General features: G+C 51.1%; 7 protein-coding genes across 7 annotated transcripts; 5 read left to right on the forward strand and 2 right to left on the reverse strand.

Moving 5' to 3' along the window:
* Nucleotides 1-361: 361 nt before the first annotated feature.
* UHO2_07448 (uncharacterized protein) lies at nucleotides 362-5,520 on the forward strand (the record flags this gene model as incomplete). Its single annotated transcript, XM_041555115.1, has 2 exons — nucleotides 362-1,278; nucleotides 1,863-5,520. The coding sequence occupies 2 exons, from the start codon at nucleotides 362-364 to the stop codon at nucleotides 5,518-5,520; spliced, it is 4,575 nt and encodes a 1,524-aa protein (XP_041411049.1).
* A 4,074-nt stretch (nucleotides 5,521-9,594) lies between these two features.
* UHO2_07449 (uncharacterized protein) lies at nucleotides 9,595-10,026 on the forward strand (the record flags this gene model as incomplete). Its single annotated transcript, XM_041555116.1, has 1 exon — nucleotides 9,595-10,026. The coding sequence occupies one exon, from the start codon at nucleotides 9,595-9,597 to the stop codon at nucleotides 10,024-10,026; it is 432 nt and encodes a 143-aa protein (XP_041411050.1).
* Nucleotides 10,027-12,187: 2,161 nt separating this feature from the next.
* On the forward strand, nucleotides 12,188-12,913 carry UHO2_07450 (uncharacterized protein; the record flags this gene model as incomplete). The annotated part of the gene is made up of 1 exon (XM_041555117.1): nucleotides 12,188-12,913. One exon carries the CDS (start codon nucleotides 12,188-12,190, stop codon nucleotides 12,911-12,913), a length of 726 nt encoding a protein of 241 aa, XP_041411051.1.
* A 523-nt stretch (nucleotides 12,914-13,436) lies between these two features.
* UHO2_07451 (uncharacterized protein) lies at nucleotides 13,437-15,498 on the forward strand (the record flags this gene model as incomplete). The annotated part of the gene is made up of 2 exons (XM_041555118.1): nucleotides 13,437-15,291; nucleotides 15,365-15,498. 2 exons carry the CDS (start codon nucleotides 13,437-13,439, stop codon nucleotides 15,496-15,498), a joined length of 1,989 nt encoding a protein of 662 aa, XP_041411052.1.
* A 78-nt stretch (nucleotides 15,499-15,576) lies between these two features.
* On the reverse strand, nucleotides 15,577-16,420 carry UHO2_07452 (uncharacterized protein; the record flags this gene model as incomplete). The annotated part of the gene is made up of 2 exons (XM_041555119.1): nucleotides 15,577-15,901; nucleotides 15,987-16,420. The coding sequence occupies 2 exons, from the start codon at nucleotides 16,418-16,420 to the stop codon at nucleotides 15,577-15,579; spliced, it is 759 nt and encodes a 252-aa protein (XP_041411053.1).
* Nucleotides 16,421-16,888: 468 nt separating this feature from the next.
* UHO2_07453 (putative ERG24 - C-14 sterol reductase) lies at nucleotides 16,889-18,534 on the reverse strand (the record flags this gene model as incomplete). The annotated part of the gene is made up of 2 exons (XM_041555120.1): nucleotides 16,889-18,395; nucleotides 18,521-18,534. The coding sequence occupies 2 exons, from the start codon at nucleotides 18,532-18,534 to the stop codon at nucleotides 16,889-16,891; spliced, it is 1,521 nt and encodes a 506-aa protein (XP_041411054.1).
* Nucleotides 18,535-19,333: 799 nt separating this feature from the next.
* On the forward strand, nucleotides 19,334-20,530 carry UHO2_07454 (uncharacterized protein; the record flags this gene model as incomplete). Its single annotated transcript, XM_041555121.1, has 1 exon — nucleotides 19,334-20,530. The coding sequence occupies one exon, from the start codon at nucleotides 19,334-19,336 to the stop codon at nucleotides 20,528-20,530; it is 1,197 nt and encodes a 398-aa protein (XP_041411055.1).
* Nucleotides 20,531-20,650: the final 120 nt, after the last annotated feature.

The following is a 20,650-nucleotide window of genomic DNA, read 5'->3' on the forward strand; positions in this document are numbered from 1 at the left end:
CACCAATCTTATCATCAACACCATCAACCTCATTATCATCGACATCACCAATCTCATCACCAACACCATCAACCTCATCATCATCAACACCCACACCAGACCTTGGTGTCATCATAACATTGATATTGATCGTGCCGAGCTACCCCTGAACGGAGTGTCCACAGAGGTCAGCCGAAACCTACGATAGTATATACAACGAACGCCACCTGCTGTCACTGCACAACTTGATAGTCACCGATACCGAGACAATAGCTGTCACACAGTTTAATAGTCACCGAGTATCTCGACAGACCGATCTGGGTTTCAGGCGCGAGACCCCTGACATTAGAGTGGATCGTTCAAGCAGCTCCTCACGATCACCATGACGGACCCAGACCTCAACAATAAGCTCGATAGACTACTCACTCTATTGGAAGCACAGCTAGAGCTTACCAGACAGGGTCATCAAGAGGAACGATTACAACGAGCTCAACTGAGCAGGGAGGAGACAATGGACCTCTCTCACTCAGAAGACCAAGCAGGAGGAGGAGATGAGTCTATGATAGGAGACCCACATACTCCTACTCCAGCTCCACGACCAAGACGATCAGTCTCATTCAACCTGGATGAGCAGGAGGACATCAACTATGAGAAGTATGCTTCACCTACTGGGCCAAGATATGTCAAGACTAAGCTGGACCCCTACAGCAGGACTAGGACGGACCCTTACCCCCTGGACCACGAGGAGGATACCAGCATCATGGCAGAGCTTAACCGGTCAAAGCCCATTGCCACCCCCTTTCCAAAGTTCAATCCCCGAGACATGGAGATCTTCATTCTAGAAGCCGAAGCATGGTTTAAGTTCAACCAGGTGTATGAGCAGTCTAGGATGATCAATCACATGGGTGCTCAACTGGAAGGGACAGCAAGAGAGTGGTGGACCTCCAAGCTCCGTATTGATAGAGCTAGAGAAGGAAGGTTGTTCAATGATTGGCACTACTTCACAGAGCGACTGTCAGAGCAGTTCAACCCACACAATGCTAGGATGGAGGCATACAACAAGCTGTTGGCTCTCAGACTCACAAGTGATACTCCTGGTGCCGCCACACGTCATGTAGAGCGGTTCAGAGACTTGGAAGGACAGGTCAACCTAGATGACAATGAGCTAGTGATTGATCTCTTCAGAGGTAGTCTCACTCGCAGCATACAGGAGAAGTTCGAGAGGAATCCACCTGGGAAGAGATGGGAGTGGTATCGAGAGGTTGAGGAGATCGATCGACAGAGGATGCTACTACAGCAGTCCTCGGCTAGACACTCACTCCCAAATGCCACGTCACCTCCACTAAGAACTGGGTCTCGGCCAAATCAAAGTTCAATCCCCATCCGACAACCCACTCAACCTTATCCAGCTCGATCACCATCACAAGCAACTACACAAGCAACTATACAAAACCTAAACCGACCCCTTCCTCATCATCCCACCCAACCCTCGAAGCAAGGAAGCCCTGCTCCATCAGGTATCAACACCTGTCATGTATGCAAGGGTATCGGCCATTGGGCCAGAGACTGCCCCAGCAGGAGGGTAAACCCTCTTAGCTCTCGACCCATGGGACCAAAGGTTATGGTCACCACAGCAGACCCCTTCGAGGAGGCCACCGACTCAGGAGATGGCCACACAGGCAGTACTGAGACGGGTGACCCCGAGGCCATGGACCTCAGCTCATACCAGCAACCCATGGACCCCGATCACGAGGAGGAGCACAATGATGATGACGATGAGGGAAACGTCAGTGGGGTGATGCACTGATGGCATGCATTGCTCTACAAACCTCCTCGCCATCACTCTGTATATATCAAGATTGTCAAGTATGTTTCTCTACCAGTGGAGGCAAAGCAGTACTGGAGCTCTCTGGAATGGTTCAAGACCATCCTGCTCGGATACTAGCTGATACCGGTGCTGGTTTGTCCATAGTCTCAGATTCTTTCATTAGTAAGTACCAAATACCCACAAAACCCATAAAAACAAGATCGATCCATGGTGTCACCGGGCACCAACTCTCCATCAATAGTTCTGCGAGCATGCAGGTATCTATTGGTACACACAATCTGGGTGTGGTCGAAGCTTCAGTGGCCGACACTGCGGACTATGACCTCATCCTGGGGTTCACTGAGCTACGGAGGCTCAAACCCACCATACAATGGGATACGGGCCAGCTGGAGTTCAAGACTCAGGAGCAGGACCGACCCCCTAGGAGACCCCCTGAAGCAGCAAGAGCAGGGGACCTAACCATGAGGAGACCAACCCTTCATGGTAACGAGTTTGTCTCAGCAGAGCGCATACTACGAGCAGCTCTGGAAGATGGACCCATAGGGTTCATGCTGTTAGAGGAGCCACCATCATCACTCCCGGCCTTTGGTTTTGTACCTACAGGCGCAGACAAAGGAGTCGAGATGGAGGTGGAGGTAGATAAGGTGGTGACGGCTGCAGACATACCAAAGCCATACCAACACCTGCGAGATGTGTTTGATGAGGTGGAAGCAGACAAGCTGCCCCATCATACCGAGCATGATCTCCACCTCGAGTTGATAGAAGGAGGTAAGCCACCTCAAGGGCCCCTATACCTTAAGGGACCCAAGGAGATGTCCGAGTTGAGGAGATACTTGGATGAGAACCTCGAGAAGGGGTTCATAAGACCATCGAAGAGCCCAGCACGATCACCAGTGCTCTTCGTACCAAAGAAGGATGGAGGTCTCAGACTCTGTGTGGACTACAGAGGTCTCAACGAGATCACTGTCAAGAACAGGGCACCATTGCCCCTCATCGAGGAGCAGCTGTTCTTACTCAGGAAGGCAAGGATCTATACCAAGCTAGACCTTAGAGCAGCATACAACCTCATCTGGATTGCTAAAGGAGATGAATGGAAGACAGCTTTTGGCACTCAGTTGGGACTCTATGAGTACCTAGTGATGCCCTTTGGCCTAGCCAATGCTCCGGCTCACTTCCAGTCATTCATCAATGACATCTTCCGAGACATCATTGGAGTATATGTAGTGGTATACTTAGATGACTTCCTGATCTTCAGTGACACTGAAGAGGTACATGTGAAGCATGTCACCGAGGTCCTCACTCGCTTAAGGAGCAACAGGCTCTTTGCTAAGCTGTCGAAGTGTGAGTTCCACACCAAGACAGTCGAGTTCCTGGGGTACATCATCAAGCCAACGGGCATAGAGATGGACCCAGAAAAGGTGCGCACTGTCAAGGAGTGGCCAATGCCAGAGTCAATCCATGACATCCAGAGGTTCCTGGGTTTTGCCAACTTCTATCGAAGGTTCATAGCCCACTTTGCTCGCATAGCCAAGCCCTTGACAGCACTGGTAAAGCCTATAGAACGGTTCAAGAAGTTCGAGCTACCAGAGGAGGCCCAACAGGCCTTCCACAAGCTCATCCAGGCCTTCACATCAGCAGGAGTGCTTCAGCACTTCGACTACCACCTTCCAACAAGGTTGGAGACTGATGCAAGTGACTTTGCTATAGCAGGAGTGCTCAAGCAGGAGCATGAAGGACGATGGCATCCAGTGGCCTTCTACTCTAGGAAGATGTCTTCTGCCGAGAAGAACTATGAGATCCATGATAAGGAGCTCCTAGCTGTGGTCGCCTGCCTCACTCAGTGGCGACACATGCTAGCTGGACTACCGAACCAACTGGTCATCCTCACTGACCATGAAGCCCTCAAGTACTTCAAGTCACAGAGACGCATCACAGGTCGACAAGCTCGATGGGCAATACTACTAGCAGACTTCGACTTCATATTGCAGTATCGACCAGGAGACAAAGGTGGTGAACCCGATGCTCTCACCAGAAGGACAGACATGCAACCAGCCGGTGAAGAGCAGGATCACAATGTGAGGCAACTACTGCCTCCTCGAGTGTTCAAGGAGACAGCAGACCATGACTCGCTCCTAGTGGCCCCCATGATCTCGATGGAGTCCATAGCATCAAAAGGTCTCAAAGACCTGGTCCAGATCTTCCAGCCCTTAGACCAAGAGCTACAGGAGATACATAGGAAGAAGCCCTTCGAGGTCAGGGATGACCTATGGTACAGTGGAGGAAGGTTGGTTATCCCCAAAGTGATCATGCCAGGGAGGACCAACAACCGACACTCAAGGAGTGCCAAAGAGGTAGATGGACAGTCTCTCTCTGTAGAGCATCTGCGATTCATGGTGATGACCCAATGCCATGATGGTATCACTGCTGGACACGTAGGAAGAGATGCTACCATCAAGGCAGCTCAACGACATTACTGGTGGCCAAACATGACAGCTTGGATTGCAGACTATGTAGCAAGTTGTCCTGTATGTGCTAGGTACAAAGCTCCTCGTCATCGTCCATATGGTTTGCTACAGCCACTAGCAACCCCAGACAGGCCCTGGGGCTCCATATCCCTCGACTTCATTGAAGGACTACCACCATCAAAGAAGTATGACTCCAAGACCTATGACTCTATCTTAGTCATTGTCGACCGGTTAACCAAGTTTGCCATACTAGCTCCAACCCATAAGACAGTCACAGCCAAACAGACTGCAGTATTGCTATATGGACACATGGTTAGACTCTTTGGATATCCAGATCACATGGTCTCGGACCGAGGCAGGCAGTTCATATCAGGAGCATGGAAGGCATTTGCAGAGCAAATGGGTGTGAAGCACTCACTTAGTACGGCTTACCATCCTCAAACTGATGGTCAGACAGAGAGAGTCAATCAGGTCATAGAGCAATACCTCAGGATGTACTGCAACTATGAACAGGATGACTGGGCCAACCTGCTGGACACTGCAGCCTTTGTATACAACAACATGGTCCACAACAGCATTGGTGTCTCACCATTCTTTGCATGCTATGGATGGAACCCCAAAGCTCATCCTGACATCCCTCAACGACTAGGAGTCAATGATCCAGGTCGCTTCGAGTACCTCATGGATGGAAAGGAGCGTTGCAAGTACCTCCAGGAGCAGATCAGAGAGGCACAACGGAGATCAGTAGACCAGTATAACAGGAAGCACAAGGACATCGAGTTTAAGGTGGGTGATATGGTCTATATCAACTGTCGAAACTGGAAGACACGGAGACCCACACCCAAGTTAGACACCTGGTTTGCAGGACCCTACCCAGTTCAGGAACAGGTAGGATGCCGAGCTTATCGAATCACATTGCCAGCAAACCTTAGGGTGCATGATGTGTTCCATGTCTCCATGCTCGAGCCAGCAAGAACAAGTTCTCTTCCTCAACGTGCTGAACAGCCCACCATACCATCACTTCCAGATGAGGACCTCGACTTTGAAGTCGAAGCACTCATCAACAAGCATTCACACAATAGGACTACAGAGTACAAGGTGTTGTGGAGAGGGTACTCAGAGGAAGCTGCTTCATGGGAACCAGTAGAGAACCTCAACTGTCCCGACCTCATCCAGGAGTATGAGGTGTCGGAGGGGGGACGAGTGAGTAGACAAAGTAGAGAAAGGAGGAGAGAACAGGAGGAGTAGAGAGAAGAAGAGGAAGGAGGATGATGTTGAGAGAAGGAGGAAGGATGATGTTGGCGATGTTGTCAAGGAGGAGGAGGAGGAGTCAGCATGGACCAGACCAGAGCATGCCTCGATGGAGCTCGGCTCTTAAGAGGGGGGTAGTGTCATGGGCCTGGATGCTCAAGAAGCAGGAGGGTCACGGGTTCATATGGAAGGAGCACAGGTATCAAAGATCTAGTCGAGATCAGTAGAGAGCATGGTTGTAGTGCAGTCTCCATGGAGACCATGGACTCCTACGGACTCACATGCAAAGAAGGGCCAAGCACAGCCATGAGGAGGACCAAGCTCAAGGAGCAGGCACAGCCACGAAGAGGACCAAGCTCAAGGAGCAGGCACAGCCACGAAGAGGACCAAGCTCAGATGGTTACCACTCAGGGGCTCGAGAGACAAGAGTCAAAGGAACTGTCACTGGTCAAAGGAAGAGGAGCAGTGTTGAAGGAGTTGACACCAGGTCATGAGGAGGAGGAGCAGTGTCAAAGGAGTCGACACCAGGTCATGAGGAGGAGGAGCAGTGTTGAAGGAGTCGACACAGCTCAAGAGGCACAGGGGTGCCAAGCAGGAGAGGCCCCTGAGCAGTACTCGATGAAGAAGGTACTCTCTGGAGAGAGAGCAGGAGCAGCATCGCTGGCGATGCTGAGAAGAGGTATATAACCATGCTTTCTCATCATCAATAGGTCGAGTGGATCCTCATCCACTCTACTCACCATAACTAGTTATCACTTCAGCATAAGTATATATTAGTTTCAGTCAGCATAGCAGCAATCCATCAAAGGTTGCTCCTCATCGTAGTGTGTGTGTTGTATCACCACTACCTGACGTCCGAAGGCGCCCATAGCAGGTTAGCGGTCCGGATCAAGATAGAACTGAAGGCAGTAGTCCACTGCGGTCCGGGGATCACTTCAAGCATCAAGTCAACACACTGGACACTCGTGTTGACGCCACCAACCTTATCACCAACACCATCAACCTCATTATCATCGACATCACCAATCTTATCACCAACACCATCAACCTCATTATCATCGACATCACCAATCTCATCATCAACACCATCAACCTCATCATCATCAACACTCACGCCAGACCTTGGTGTCATCGTAACATTGATATTGATCGTGCCGAGCTACCCCTGAACAGAGTGTCCACAGAGGTCAGCCGAAACCTACGATAGTATATACAACGAACACCACCTGTTGTCACTGCACAACTTGATAGTCACCGATACCGAGACAATAGCTGTTGCACAGTTTGATAGTCACCGAGTATCTCGACAGACCGACCTGGGTTTCAGGCGCGAGACCCCTGACACACTGCTCCTGCTCTCTCTCTCTAGGGAGTACCCTCTTCATCAAGTACTGTACAGGGATCTCTAAGGAGGCCCCTCCTCCATATCAAACCTTGTCCCTTCTGTCTTTCCTGAGCTGTGTTGACTTCATTGACACTGCTCCTCCTCTTCATGTCCCTCTCACCAGTGTCCTATACACAGCTCTCCTTCCTTTGACTGGCGACAGTTCTCTTCTACTCCTGTCCTGTGGGCCCCTGAGTGGTAACCAACTGCATGTCACTGAGCTCGGTCCCTCTCACATGTGAATTGTCATACAGACCTCCTTACTACTGATCTCCACAGAATCTGCCACATGATCTCGCTTACTGCAGATTCTGGTGGGATTCATGATATTGATGATGCTCGTGCCGATTTTGCTGCAATCTGCCATAGAGCTGATTCTACTACCGATCTTGGTGAACTCTGTCACAGCTCCTACAATCTACCTGATTCCACGATTCCTGTGCTACCTTCATATGAACTTCGGTCTTTCCTCGTTCTGTGCACCCAGACCCATGACACAATGCACTCAATCACTGTGATAGTCTCCTGATTGCCTGGCTGTGACCTGAAGTGCTGATTCTTCCCATTCTCCCTGGGTACAATGATGTATCAGCATTGACTTTGTCCAATGAGAAACCCAGTCTTGTCCATGTTGAAGATGTTTTTGGGTAGGATCCTATACTTGGCAATAGTCTTCTCCAAGACATCAAAGTATGCTTTGACAACTGATGGATCACTAGTGGCCTGTACCCTTGAAGCATCCATCTTGTGAGAGTAGTAGCTTCTGAGTTCTGGATGTCGCTGCTTGAAAGCAGACACCCAATTAGGTCCAAGAGTAGCATCATTGTTGTTGGTCCTCTGCCTGAGAAGTTGTTCAGCCAACTGTCTGAGATTCTGTGGTGTTACTGGGAAACCATAGTGAGCCTGCTTCTGTATATGTTGGACTAAGAGCTCTTTGGCCTCTGGGGGTATAGCCTGCAGATGTTGAAAGGCAGCAGTGCAGCTCTTGCACCCTTTGCTGCAATCCCAGAGAGTGTTGTAAGGGACATTGTGATGCTCAGTGGCAGCCTTCAAGTCTTTGAATTGACCCTTCTGGAATGCTCTAAGAGCTTCCTGGATCTCATGCTCCTTCTGGTCCCTGTCAGTCTGCAGCTGGGCTTTTGCAACCCTCTTCCTAGGTGAGATGTTGACCATTGATGTCAAAGTGGTGTATGTTGAGCAGTGCTGACAAGAAAGGAGTGTATGGAGATGAGATCAAGACAAGTTCAAGATGAGAAAAGTGTGAGAATCATAGTGGAGCTGCTGCCTCAAAATTTCAAGATTGAGAGGGGGACTTGGCTGTTTCAGCAATTTTGAGTCCAGAAACTCCCAAGTCCCCTGGCCACTTCCAATCCAAGACCTACATGAATTTGACATGTATGTGAACTACGTTATTACAATTCTCGGCGAAATATGTAATAGAGCCGTCTCTATCACTTTCCCACTTGGAACTGCAGTATTGGTTTTGCTATTGCAGGTTTCGACTGACCACTGTGGACACTCTGTCCAGAGGTAGCTCAGCACAATCAATAACTGATATGAATTGGTACTGACACCAAGGTCTGGTGTGAGTGACTAGATTGAAGATGCTGACACAAGTGTCCAGTGTGTCGACTGTATGCTTGAGGTGATCCCCAGACTGCAGTGGACAACTGCCTTTGGTTCTATCTATATCTGGACCGCTAACCTGCTATGGGGTGCCTTTGGATGTCAGGTAGTGGTGATACAACACATGCACTACAATGGAAGCAATCTACTTGATTGCAACTGTGCTGACTTAAACTAATGTATACTTATGCTGAAGTGATAACTAGTTATGTATGGTGTAGAGTGGATGAGGATCCACTTGTCCACCTATGATGAGAAAGGATGCTTATATATATCATTGCAGCATCACCTGTGACACTGCTCCAGCTCTCTCTCTCCAGAGAGTGGACTCCTTGTTGAGTACTGTGCAGGAGTCCCTGCAACATCACTCCTGTCCTTCTTGAGCTGTGTGTCAACCTCTTTGGCACAGCTCTTTCTCCTCATGACCTATATGCCAGTGTCACCAACACAGCTCTCCTTCCTCCTACCTGGTGACTGTTCTCCTGACTCTCATCTTGTGAACCCCTGAGTGGTAACCAGCTGCATGCTTCTGGACTTGGACCCCATCTTGGCAGAGCTTGGTCCTCCTTGCATGTGAAGTTGTTGAATGATCATCCTTACCACTGATCTCTGCAGAATCTGCCACATGATCTCTTCTACTACTGATCTCAGTGGAATTCATAATACTATCCTTGTTCATGCAGATCTTGCTGGGATCTGTCATAGAACTGTTTCTACCACAGATCTCAATGAACTCTGCTGCAAATCCCATGATCTGCCTGATTCCATGATTCCTGTGCTCCCTTCATATGAGTTGATGGATCTTCTTACTTCTTGCACATCCAGGCCCATGACATGTCAAACCTTACGGTATGCCACTCGTATACAGTGTGGCCATGGCTGGGAGCTCACCAGCGACTCTCCCACGAGTTAGGCAATCTCACATTTCCCATGTCTCCAGTCCCGCATGTGGTGCATGCACCTGGCAACCAGACACTGAAACACAACTAAACTTGCATAATTGAACGGAAATGCTCGCAGCTTGATTATTTTTTTTTCCCCCAAATTTCCTGGGTTTTTGTATGTCGACGCACATTTCGCGTAGGGAGAAAAGTGATGCCGAGTGTCAGAGTGTCTCAGTTAATGCAACTACCGCTTTCCCGCAGACGATCATCACCGTGTCTCTCGCTGATCTTCCTAGACGTTTGGCTGCTCATCGTACTCAACAAGCCCGTGGGCCCCCCTTCCGCTTGGCATCATGCAGCGGCTCTTCTCTCTCAGCCGCCGAAAGTCCTCCCTTTCTCATCTGGACTGCAAAGCCATTCGGTCACCGCGCTGCGTTTTGCCAAGAAGGTCTCAGACCTCCGCCCACACCATTCGAACCCCGTTCTACAGAGAACGCCGAAGCATCAGCATGGCAATGCATGATATGGGCGCAGGGCCCATTGCTCGCCTCCATTGGTTTCATGTCGGAAGCTCTAAAACCTGCTGTTTGCACGTCGTCTGAGACATAGCCGCCAACAGGCTCAACTTGCCAGTAGGGCTCCGCGACCAATGTATGCAAGGTTAAACGAACTACCGACGGTGTTCGAATGTCCACACCCTCTAAGGTTTTCTCGAACGAGCCACGAGTTTACGACGGCCTTTCAATGAGGTTTCAGACATGAGTTTTTATGACCCCAAGGATATATGCTCCTCCCCAATTGTCCTCGCCCCTCAAAGTTCCCATCAAGTTCAACCTGCGTTGGACCTTTTCGCCCAAGTGCATGCTTTGATCCTGAAGTGAAACAGGGCAATGAAGCGAGCCGGACCGTCCTTTGATCCGTGTTCCCAGGTAAACCGAGTGGAACTGAAGCTGCATACAGCCTCCCGACGTACTGTGCGAGTAACACAGTCGTCAGTTACGTTGCGAAGTAAGCGACGATAGCTCGATAGAGAGTGCCTGTGCGGCCCGCAGCTGTAAGACAGAGCAAGGGAAAGGTGTAAAGCATTGTAGACCCTCCCACTGACAAGTCGATCTCGCCAGCCAAGTGCTTTCAGAGGAAGTCATTGTGCGAGGCGAGAGGAAGCGGACCGATTGTCACTCTGTGCAACGATCCTGCTCTGACGGCAAACGACGGCCACGCTCAGAGGGCGATGCGTACAAATCTAAGGGAACTCAAATACACACAAAAAATTGGGGTTAAATGAAAAGAAATGAAAAGAAAAGAAAAGAAAAAAAAAAAATCAAAAAATCGAGGGCGTGTCGATGACGAGGGACAGTCCTCATTCACGAGTCCATAGCGCGGCTGTACTGGTCCAAAGCAGCCATGTGACGATCTGTTGGGAGGAGGAGAAGCGCTAGTGTTTACCACCAAGATCACCAACCCAACCTTGCGCTAGCAGCGGAGTACCGGAACAAGACCGGCAAGGACAAACAACAAGACACTTTCTCTTTTTTTTTTCTTTTTCTTTTTCTTTTTCTTTTTCTTTTTCTTTTTCTTTTTCTTTTTCTTTTCCGTATTCACAGTTCTTCCTTTTTTTGGTTCTTTTCAGATCATTTTCAAGTTCTGTCAGGCAGGCTCAGGAGGAATCATGGCATACACCTCTTCGATGCAGACCAACCTCGACGAGGGTTCTAGGCGTCGGCAACTGTCGCTGAACCCTAAAACATAACGCTCCAAGTCTTCCAGCAAGGTTCTTGGCGGGCGCAGATCCAGACTGGATGTTACCGCTCCTGCCCCATCGCGTCCATGTAGCTCCTCGTTTTTGCAAAAAGGTCTCGGCTCTTTGGCGCAACACAATTGTACCTAAGAGTCAACGACAGACGCAGACAAGGCGGACCAGTTAGCATGTCCATCAGTGCCGCTCTCGTGAGCGAAAAGAAAAGGTACGAGACCAGAACTGCTGCCATCCTTTGCTCTTCAGACTAGACTAGCTCTGTGAGCATGCAACCTCTCACCATGTCTCCTCGCTCGTGTCCTTGCAACGCCGAAGGAAAAAAAAACGGCTTCCCGTCGGGTCTCACTTGCCGGACCACGTATTTGGCCATCTGCTTATTGCAGTGCAGTGAGGAAAGAGACAGTCATCTTTTCTATAAGGACGTTGCGCATGCTGATCATTCCTAGGCCTCCTGCCCCATCATGGGTTGCCGAGATGGGTCTCCTGCTCTTGCGGTGGATTCAGGAACAAAGTGAAGCTGCAAAGCGCTCACATGCAGTACCAGAGCAATCACCACTTCCATTCATTGTCCCTTGAGCCAGAGCACCTTAACCCATGACAGACGCACACAGGCATGTCCGCAAACCCGCCCTCTGCAGAAAGCCGAAATAATGGTCGAGTTCCGCAGCAAGGCTACGAGACTGTACCCTTCTCAGAGAAGACGATGATTGAGAGCTCTATGCAGTTCAAGTGCTGCTTCTTCTCAAGTGGGTCTCACGGAAGCTCCCTACAATGACTTTTCCTCCCCTGCTGGGCTTGCCTCCTCGAGAATCAATCGCTTATGCGGCCCTCCCAAACCGACCCTACACGAGTAGGTCGATCCTTTTGAGGGGCTCGTTGACCTTCTTCTCATCTATAAAAGAAAAGGTTTTGACATCCTATATCCCCTCCTTCTCTCATCAACAACAAACAACTCCTCATCATCCCTCCACTACTCACACTCTCCTTCTTACCCCATATACCTCTCTATTCAAAATGGTTCAGATCCACACCATCGCTGCCGCTGCCGTCATCGGCGCTGCCACCTACACCTCGGCTACCCCCGTTGAGCGCGCCGAAGCCCTCGAGGCCCGCACCTTCGGCATTGCCAGACACTTGTTCGAGAAGCAGGAGCGATACTGGAGCCGCATTGCCCCTTGGAACCACGCCTCGATCCCTTCCTTCACCTTCGGCTGCTCGGCCCCCGGTATTCCTGTCTGGACAGGACGTGACAAGAGCCAGTGCAAATGGTTCTGGAACAAGTGGACTCCATTCTGCCAGAATGGTAATCAGCCCGCCCCGCAGCCCTCCACCCCCCAGCCCGGCACCGACACCTGCGTCGATGGCTACCAGCAGGTCTACAACAACTACCAAGTGGTCGCCGAGTCCGGCGTCTACCAGGGCAAGACCGTCGGTGCTGCTACCATGGACAACGACAACTACCTCACCTACCTCCTCGTCTCCGACCTGGACAAGTGCCTGCAGGCTTGCGACGACACCAAGGGCTGTGTCTTTGTCAACCTCTACCAGGACAACGCCGACCAGCCCTCGGACGTCAGCGGGCTGCCCCCATCCGTTCAGCCCAAGTTCGTCAAGGGCAACCTCACCTGCGCTCTCTACAAGGCCTGCTCCGGCACCGACAAGGCCAACAACTACGGCGGTCAGCAGGACCCTACCTTCATCACCGATTCCAGGGCTTACTGTAAGGGCGGCAAATGCTAAGCACATCCTCCTCCTCTCTCTCACCTTCACACATCCGTTCTCTCCACTACGATTGTCGATGCGATGAAGTCTGAGCCTCCTTTGTCGTTCCGATCAGAGATTGTTGGTTTGTCTCTCGCATCGTCTCGGTTGCCTCTCGTATAGCATTGTTTGTCACTCGTTTACCTTTAGAATCGACCTCTTTCCACACACTTGTCCAAGTTTGTACGCCTGTTCTACTGTTGCAGGATAAGCAGTGTAGGTGAGAGTATGCACGGCTTCAGGCCCGAGTGCCTTTTAATAGCGAAGAGAAGTTGATGGGAGTGAAATGGCAGTTGCTTCCCCACCTGGAAAAGGCATTTCTTTGTTAAGTCGCGAGTGCTAGCACTCTTTGTTTTTGTGGCCCGTGTCCCTTTATCCGTGTTCCTTTATCCGTGTCCCTTTATCCGCGTCCCGAGTTTCTGCCAAAAAAGTTACGGACCCTTGATGAATCGAGCTTCTTCTTTCCTCCACCATATTCCCAATCTTTCCCCTTGTATCCACCATGCAGCCACTCGACCAGGAGGAAGTGCGAATTGACGAAGCCAGATTTATCAACGTTCTCGAGGCGCACGCTAACCTGGTAGCCTCTGCGTCAAGTTCAGCCGATGATGCCGAGTTGGAGATCGAAATGTACGAAAACGTCAAACGGTACCTTACACGCCTTGGCAAGCGTATGGCTGAGGATCCAGAGGACCGTCCCATTTTTGTCAAAAATGGGTTCTTCAGAATGGTGATCAGGTCGCTTGCTAGCTATTATCCTACTTTTGAACGGGCTCAAGCTGCTCGTCCTTCGCCATCGGCAGACGGAGATGAGGCAGCGTGGAGGACAGAAACGGAGAAGAAAGACGACCTCTACCACCGCATCTCGATAGTGATGATGCTCTGTATGCGTCTATTGCGAAATGTCATGGCAGACAACCCCGAAGCGCAGATAGAGGTCTGCCAAAAATTTGATCGCCTGTTGCCCTTCTTTGTCAACATCACACGCTTCCACAATCTGAATGACCCCGACATGGTACCACTCTGTTGCACAGGTGTACAGATGCTATCCAACCTCATCACTAAGAACAGCATCGTACAGGATGAAATGTGGCCGCGCATTGTCACTACCGATAAGGACGAGGAGAAGCTCGTCCTCAAGTTCCTTTCGTCTGCCCACACAGCAACGTCGAGTGCAGCCCAGGTTCTCCTTATCAACTTCTTACGCGCCCCCGACTCAAACGGCAGCACCTATCGACGGTGCTACGAGCTGTGCACCAGTCCTCAAGGTTTACAAATTCTGCATTCGCTCTTGAGCTCGTCGCAAAGCATCATGCTTCGTATTGGTGAGCAACTCAAAAACCAACCCGAGTTCGATGCCGAGTGGGAAGGCTTGGAGGACTCGCTCGGCTTTATCTGGACTATCTTCTCGGTACTGTTCGATCAGGGCTACAGCTCGCTGCTCGTCTCTGCCCTAGCACCAATGGATGCGATCTCATCGTTATCCAACCCTATGGACGAACAGCTGATTACAAATTCCCAAGTGATCCTGCTAAAGTGTATCGACCTTTGGTTGCATGCCTACCATCTCGACACTCGGTCCTGTTGGTCTGAAGGATCAATTGGAACTTTTGCGCCAAAGCTGAACCTTGACTTGAATGCAAACGAGGACGCGGTAAAGGGAGGCGGACTATCGGGGCTTGTGGACCATTTCATGCGTCTCTCTGCCTTTGCCCGCGGTGCGATGGCCAGAGGGATTGCAAAGGAAGCAACGCCAGAGGAAAATCAGCCTCAAGATAGACGATTGATCGCAGTCCACGCTGCATTGCTGCTGTTGCTGGAGTGCTTCATGTCGATCAACATGTCTGCTGATGGCTGGAGTGATGGCGCTCTCGAGCAAGAAGGAGAACAGAGCTTTGCGAATCTCTCACGCACTCTCTTGTCGGAGATGAGAGGGAACGAAGCATTTGTAGAAGAGTTGGTCGCACTCTTAGATCAGACGCACAAGTATGCGCCGGCGCTTTCGCCGTTCCGTCCGGACAAGGAGGCTAACGGGACATCAAGCAATAGTTCTGCGCACAAGGGACGCAGGCCGTTGCCACAAGGCCACGCATATTCATCGACAGGAAAGGCAGCACAAGAGGGCAAGGACAAGCAACCAGCGTATGGCTTCGATCATCTCAAGCGAGACATCGTGCGCGTTCTGGCATCTTTGGTGTACGCCCCGACGGGCAACTACAGAGCTTGGGGGAAGCCAAGCAAAACATTCGAGTCCCCGCTCACTAAAACCCAGATCCGTCAAGTTCAGGATCTGGTCCGAGAGAAAGGAGGTCTCTTCCACGTTCTCAATATGACTGTTCTAGATGAGCGCAACCCTTGTAAGTGTCATCCTCTGTCTCCTTTATGCTTTGTTCAACTCGATACTGACAACTCCGTCTTCCCATTGAACAGACATGCGAGAACATGCCATCTTCGCACTGCGATACTTGCTCGCCGGCAATCAAGAGTCGCAAAACCTGGTCGCCTCACTACAGCCGACACAATCGCAAAATCCAAACGGAGGAATGCAATTACCCATGGTGTAAGATTGCTATGGATTTAATACCGGATGTACTTTTATCGTTTATTTGGAAGGTCCAGTATTGCGTTTGGTCGATCTTTCGTTAGCCGCTTTGCTCGCGTTCCTGACCCTTGATGAGACTCGAGACGTCGCCTGACTGTACAGCAGCAAGTCTCTTCTGCATTCTTCGCTGAGAGTCTGCCAGTTCTTGCTGTGCTTCTGGATCGAGAGATGCTGTGAGCTTGGGTAGGAGGAAGACCATTCCCATACCGACGACGGCAAGGATCATCATAGGCCCACCCATGCCGATGAGGGAAGAGATGGTGAGAGGTGCTGCTTCGGTGTAGTAGTCGATCTGCTTTGTCGCGTGGAGGATGAGCGGGTGGAAGACAGGGTTGTTGCTGAGGATGCTGGTGAGTGATGTGCCGCTGTAGGATGCATCGCCACCGGAAGAGTTTACAAGTTAGTTGCTGAGCCAAGAAAGCAGAAAGGCGTCGGAGGAGCTCGACTTACGGAGTGAAAACACGAATCTGAGGAGCTTTTCCCAGAGAAGGGTCAAGGATATCGATGCGGTACTTCTCAAATGCGTGTGTACGAGAGACTATGTCAAGAGTGTAAGCACCTTGATCGAGGTTGCGGAAGATGAAGCTGCCGTCGACAGCAACAAGGGTGGATCGGTCGTGTTGCAGGCCGAATGCAGCTAGGTCCAAAGAGTTGTTGGAGCTGGTGGCAGGTGCAGTGAAGAAGCCGCTCTGCTCGTCGGCGGTGGCTGTTTGCTGTGGTGGAATAGCATGGAGAAGGACTCGAGTATTGGGGCCGAGATTGAGCAGGTGAATCAGCGCAGCGTTGGGCTGAATCTGCCCACGGAAGTCCTGTCCTGCGAAAGCGGTCGAGACTAAGGAGACCAGCGCCACCAGAGCGAAGGTGAGAGGACGATGTGCGATCATCATGGCGCCGAAAAGCCGTGTCCCGTGATGATGCGATGAGCGGGATTGTTGGTGGGGGAAGGTAGGGGAGCGGAGATGCGAGCCAGAGAGCAGCTCGTGCGTTTCTTCGCGTATTTTGGTTCGTGCACACTTCCTCGAATCGGTGTTGATTGGAAAATCGGGGATCAACACTTCTCGATGCCGATCTGCCCTTTTCTGAAGTGTGAGATCAGTTTGTTAAGAACAATTTGGAACAATTCGTAGTCCATCAGCGCTCCCATCCAAGGGGCGAAACACCATGAAGGGCTCGTTGAACAGGGTACATGTAGAGTACATTCGACAAATAAAACCCAATAAGCTATAGACAAACGCTATGTGCAAGTAGTGTAGTGTAGATGTGGCAACAAGGTATCGATGATTCCAGAACAAGTAAGGACAGATCGGTCTCAACCAAACGAGAGGCATGTGGAGAGAGGCGCTTGGTGGCATCTAGTAGATACCAGGAATGATGCGGCTGCGAACAAGCTTGCAGTACTTGTCCCAGTCCTTTCCGTACTTCTTCTGGCAAGCCTCATCGTCCCTGAGCTGACGGTGAACGAGCAAGAGGGCAAAGTAAGCAACATAGAAGTAAGGAATAGGAGTAGCAAAACCACAGGGGAGCGACCAAGCCCAAGCCATGATCCAGTCACCGAGGTAGTTGGGGTGTCGCGAACGACCCCACCAGCCGGAAGTGAGGAGCTTGCGACCGGAAGCGGTCGTCATGTACTTCAGGTTCTTAGGGTTGGTACCGTTGCGGAACTGGTTCTTCTCGGAGTTGGCCTCACGGAAGATGTAATATCCAATCAGGTTGACGCCGATGATAGCAGCAGTGCCGGCAACGCCAAGGTGGACAGGATGGAAAGCAAGGTAGCGAGCCTGCAAGCTGTAGACGAAGGGGACCCAGACAAGATCGCCGACAGAGAGCATGAACCCGAAACCATCGGTGGTGATGTCCATGGTGGAGAAGATGGCTGACTCCATGAAGAGAGCATCGGCGACATACCAGAGGTGGAAGGCGCAAACGAGGATCATGCTGTCGGTGACACGGCGGTGAAGCTGAATGTACTGGTGGCAGGCACAGCTGATGTCGAGGATAGCCCAGAGGATGAGGCCGGGACGAAGCTCGTTGAAGGACTTGATGTCAAAGCTGCCAATGCGAGGGTTGAGTTCGCGACCAATGAAGCAATCGTAGAGGATGTTACCCGAGTTGCCGCCAAGAGCAAGAAGCTTGCCCTCACCGAAAGAGACGAGGTAGCAATAGACAGCTTGAGCAAAGGAATTAAAGAGCGCGGCTGAGAGGAGTCCAGGCCAGTGCTGGTAGAAGATGGTGAAGGACTCGGGGCCCTTGTAGAAGATCCAAGCAGCAGAAGCAGCCATGGCTACGATGAAGGTGGCAAAGGCATTGAGCTTGTAGTAAAGGCGCTGACCGGTTCGAAGCTCGGTGCCCTGAAAGTGCTTGCCGGGAAGCACGATCCATGCGAGGACGGTGAATGCGTACCAAGCGGCATAGATGGCCCAGCCGGTGGTGTCAAAGAGACTGTCCTTGACACCTTGAAGGAGCAAAGACCGAATAGCATCGGGTTTGTCGATGGGAAGAGTTAGGGCACAACCCAACCTCTCGGAGCATGCAAAGTAGAGGTAGTAAGAGAAGAAAGGGACGGTGAGCGAGACGAAAGCAGCGCCGAATGGGCCAGCAAACTCGTAGTGTTTGGTCTTAGGGCCGAGCTGCTCCTTGGAGAGCGACTTGGAGCTCATGACGGACGACTTGCGACGACGAACAGGCGGAGATGCAGGGGAAGAGGAGTTGAGCGAGTTGAGCGAGTTGGATGATGAGGACCTCTTGGTAGGAGAATTACGCGAAGAGTTGGAGCGAGGAGCCGGTGTCGGTGAGTTATCGTTTGAATCGGCAGGGAAAGAGATTCGACGGCTTGCTTTGCGCGGTGTACGCGATTGAGCTCTGTGTAGCGCGCGGAGATGGAAGATGAGAGGAGCAAGGTGGCGAGGAAGGAAGAGAATACGGGTGAGAAGAATGTGGGGAAGGGATATGCAAACGATGTGTGGGTGGAGTTTTGTGCAACGTACCTTGTCGTGACCATGCTGGGCTGATCTATGGGCTGATGTATGAGGCTAACTCGCCGCCGATGGAATCGAGAGAAGGGGTCCAAGAATGGTATGATAATGTGTATGTGTGTGTGTGTTGTACTTTGCTAAGAAGACACGCTTTCCTTGTGCTGTGCTGTGCAATGCTGCAAATGTATGAGCGCGAATGAGCTGACTTTCGAGTTTCCCTTTCTGTCTGTGCGCTTTTGCTCTTCCGAATTCCGCGTTGCCAAATATAAAACACAACAGCCGATTCCTACAGTCTTTCTATCTTCGGCCCGAGGTGCTGTTGCGCCTATCTAGGAGGAGGAGGTGCTTGACTACTACGGCTGTCGTGGATGGTGGTGGTGGTGGTAGTAGTAGTAGTAGTGTGATAGAAAGGATGCCTAGACCTAATTCGGCGGATGTAAATTAAGAGGCGGGAGCGGATGGATGGATGGACGGATGGACAGATCGGTAGCCCGATCTCAGCCGATATGCATTTTGAGAGCTGTCAGATCTGAAAACGAAAAGAGAACGAACGCACCAACATTCCTCTTACGTCAGCAGAACCCTTTTGCGGAACTCAAAAAATGGCACCAGCGCGTTGGCAGCAGAATCGGCGATCTGATACTCACTTTTCCCGATCGGCCAGATTTTGACCTTCGACGTTTCAGGGTCCTGCATAAAGTTGCTCGGAGTGCACACAACCTTCTCCTCTGTGATCAGAGCAACACCCTATCAAACCATCACCACCAACTTGTCATGTCATCAGTCACACTACGCCCGTCGTCCCTCTCGCAGAACTGAGGCAGCATGGTCGAGAACAATGATATTGGCGATGTCAACCTCCTCGAGTGGTCTCACGAACTCGATCGAGCGCTTCTCCAACTCCCCTTCAAACCCTTACAGTCAACAACGGACGATGGTCGTGCGCTCTTCCTCTATAAGCTTGCCTACTCTACCAAACACAAAGAAGCTGGGCTCCTCCTTCTCGACTGCGATGCCTGTACCGCCTTCTATGAGGGTGTCTCGTTGAGGACGCTCCATCGACGCACCCGGCTGGGTACGGCGTTGAATGGATCAGACGATGCCAGTCATCTCTATGCCATTGTCACCGTCATCCATCGTTCGATCAACGCGCAGAAAGAACTTGACGCCTCGCTCCGAACGACCATCGCCCTTGAATCAACTCGCTTCTCATCATCGCTGTCCATCAGCGTCAAATCCAGGCACGATGTCTTGGAGAACAACTTCAAGTGCTCCTTTGATCTCGACCCGCTTGATCATGCATCCTTATCCAACATGCTCTCATCTCATTTCGTCCGCCCGCTACTAGGCCTTGCTGCAGTTTTGGCACGCTCAGCTTCCATGGCACAGCTAGATAGCATACAACAGATCAAGTCTAACTCATCAGACAAGCAGAGCACCAGCTCTGATTCGCTCGAGCTTATTCGTCGTTCTGCGCTGTCCCATGCGGGACTGCCTGTAAAACTCCTTCATCCCCTCTCAAGTGGAACAAGCGGCGGGAGCACCTCTCGCGGTGAAGGCTTTACCTCTTCCGCAAAAACAAAACATATGCCTTTGCCGGGTACCAGATCATCTACCTTTAATGATGATGCTTGCAACGACGACCATCTCGATGACGACACGCACTTGCTGCTCTTCGGCCCACCCGGGTGTCGACTACCTGACACCAGTCCAATTGCGCGTGGAGCTTCAGCAAAGATCAAGCAAGAGGTCCCCTCTTCCTCTCCAATGTATCCACCCAGCTCTGACAACGATGATGATGCCGACATAACCCTCACAGCCCCTCCAGCTAGCGCAGATAATCGCGATTCGCACACCAAGACCGATTCCATACACACTCGGAAGACACCTGCTAACATCGCCTCAACCAAGCCCGAAGAAGAAGAAGAACAAGACTCTGACACCAGGAGCGAAGAAGAAAGCCTTAGGGTTAGGGTTAGGGTTAGGGTTAGGGTTAGGGTTAGGGTTAGGGTTAGGGGTTAGGGTTAGGGTTAGGGTTAGGGTTAGGGTTAGGGTTAGGGTTAGGGTTAGGGTTAGGGTTAGGGTTAGGGTTAGGGTTAGGGTTAGGGTTAGGGTTAGGGTTAGGGTTAGGGTTAGGGTTAG

Source organism: Ustilago hordei (assembly GCF_900519145.1).
Source record: "Ustilago hordei strain Uho2 genome assembly, contig: UHO2_contig_30, whole genome shotgun sequence".
Taxonomy (NCBI): domain Eukaryota; kingdom Fungi; phylum Basidiomycota; class Ustilaginomycetes; order Ustilaginales; family Ustilaginaceae; genus Ustilago; species Ustilago hordei.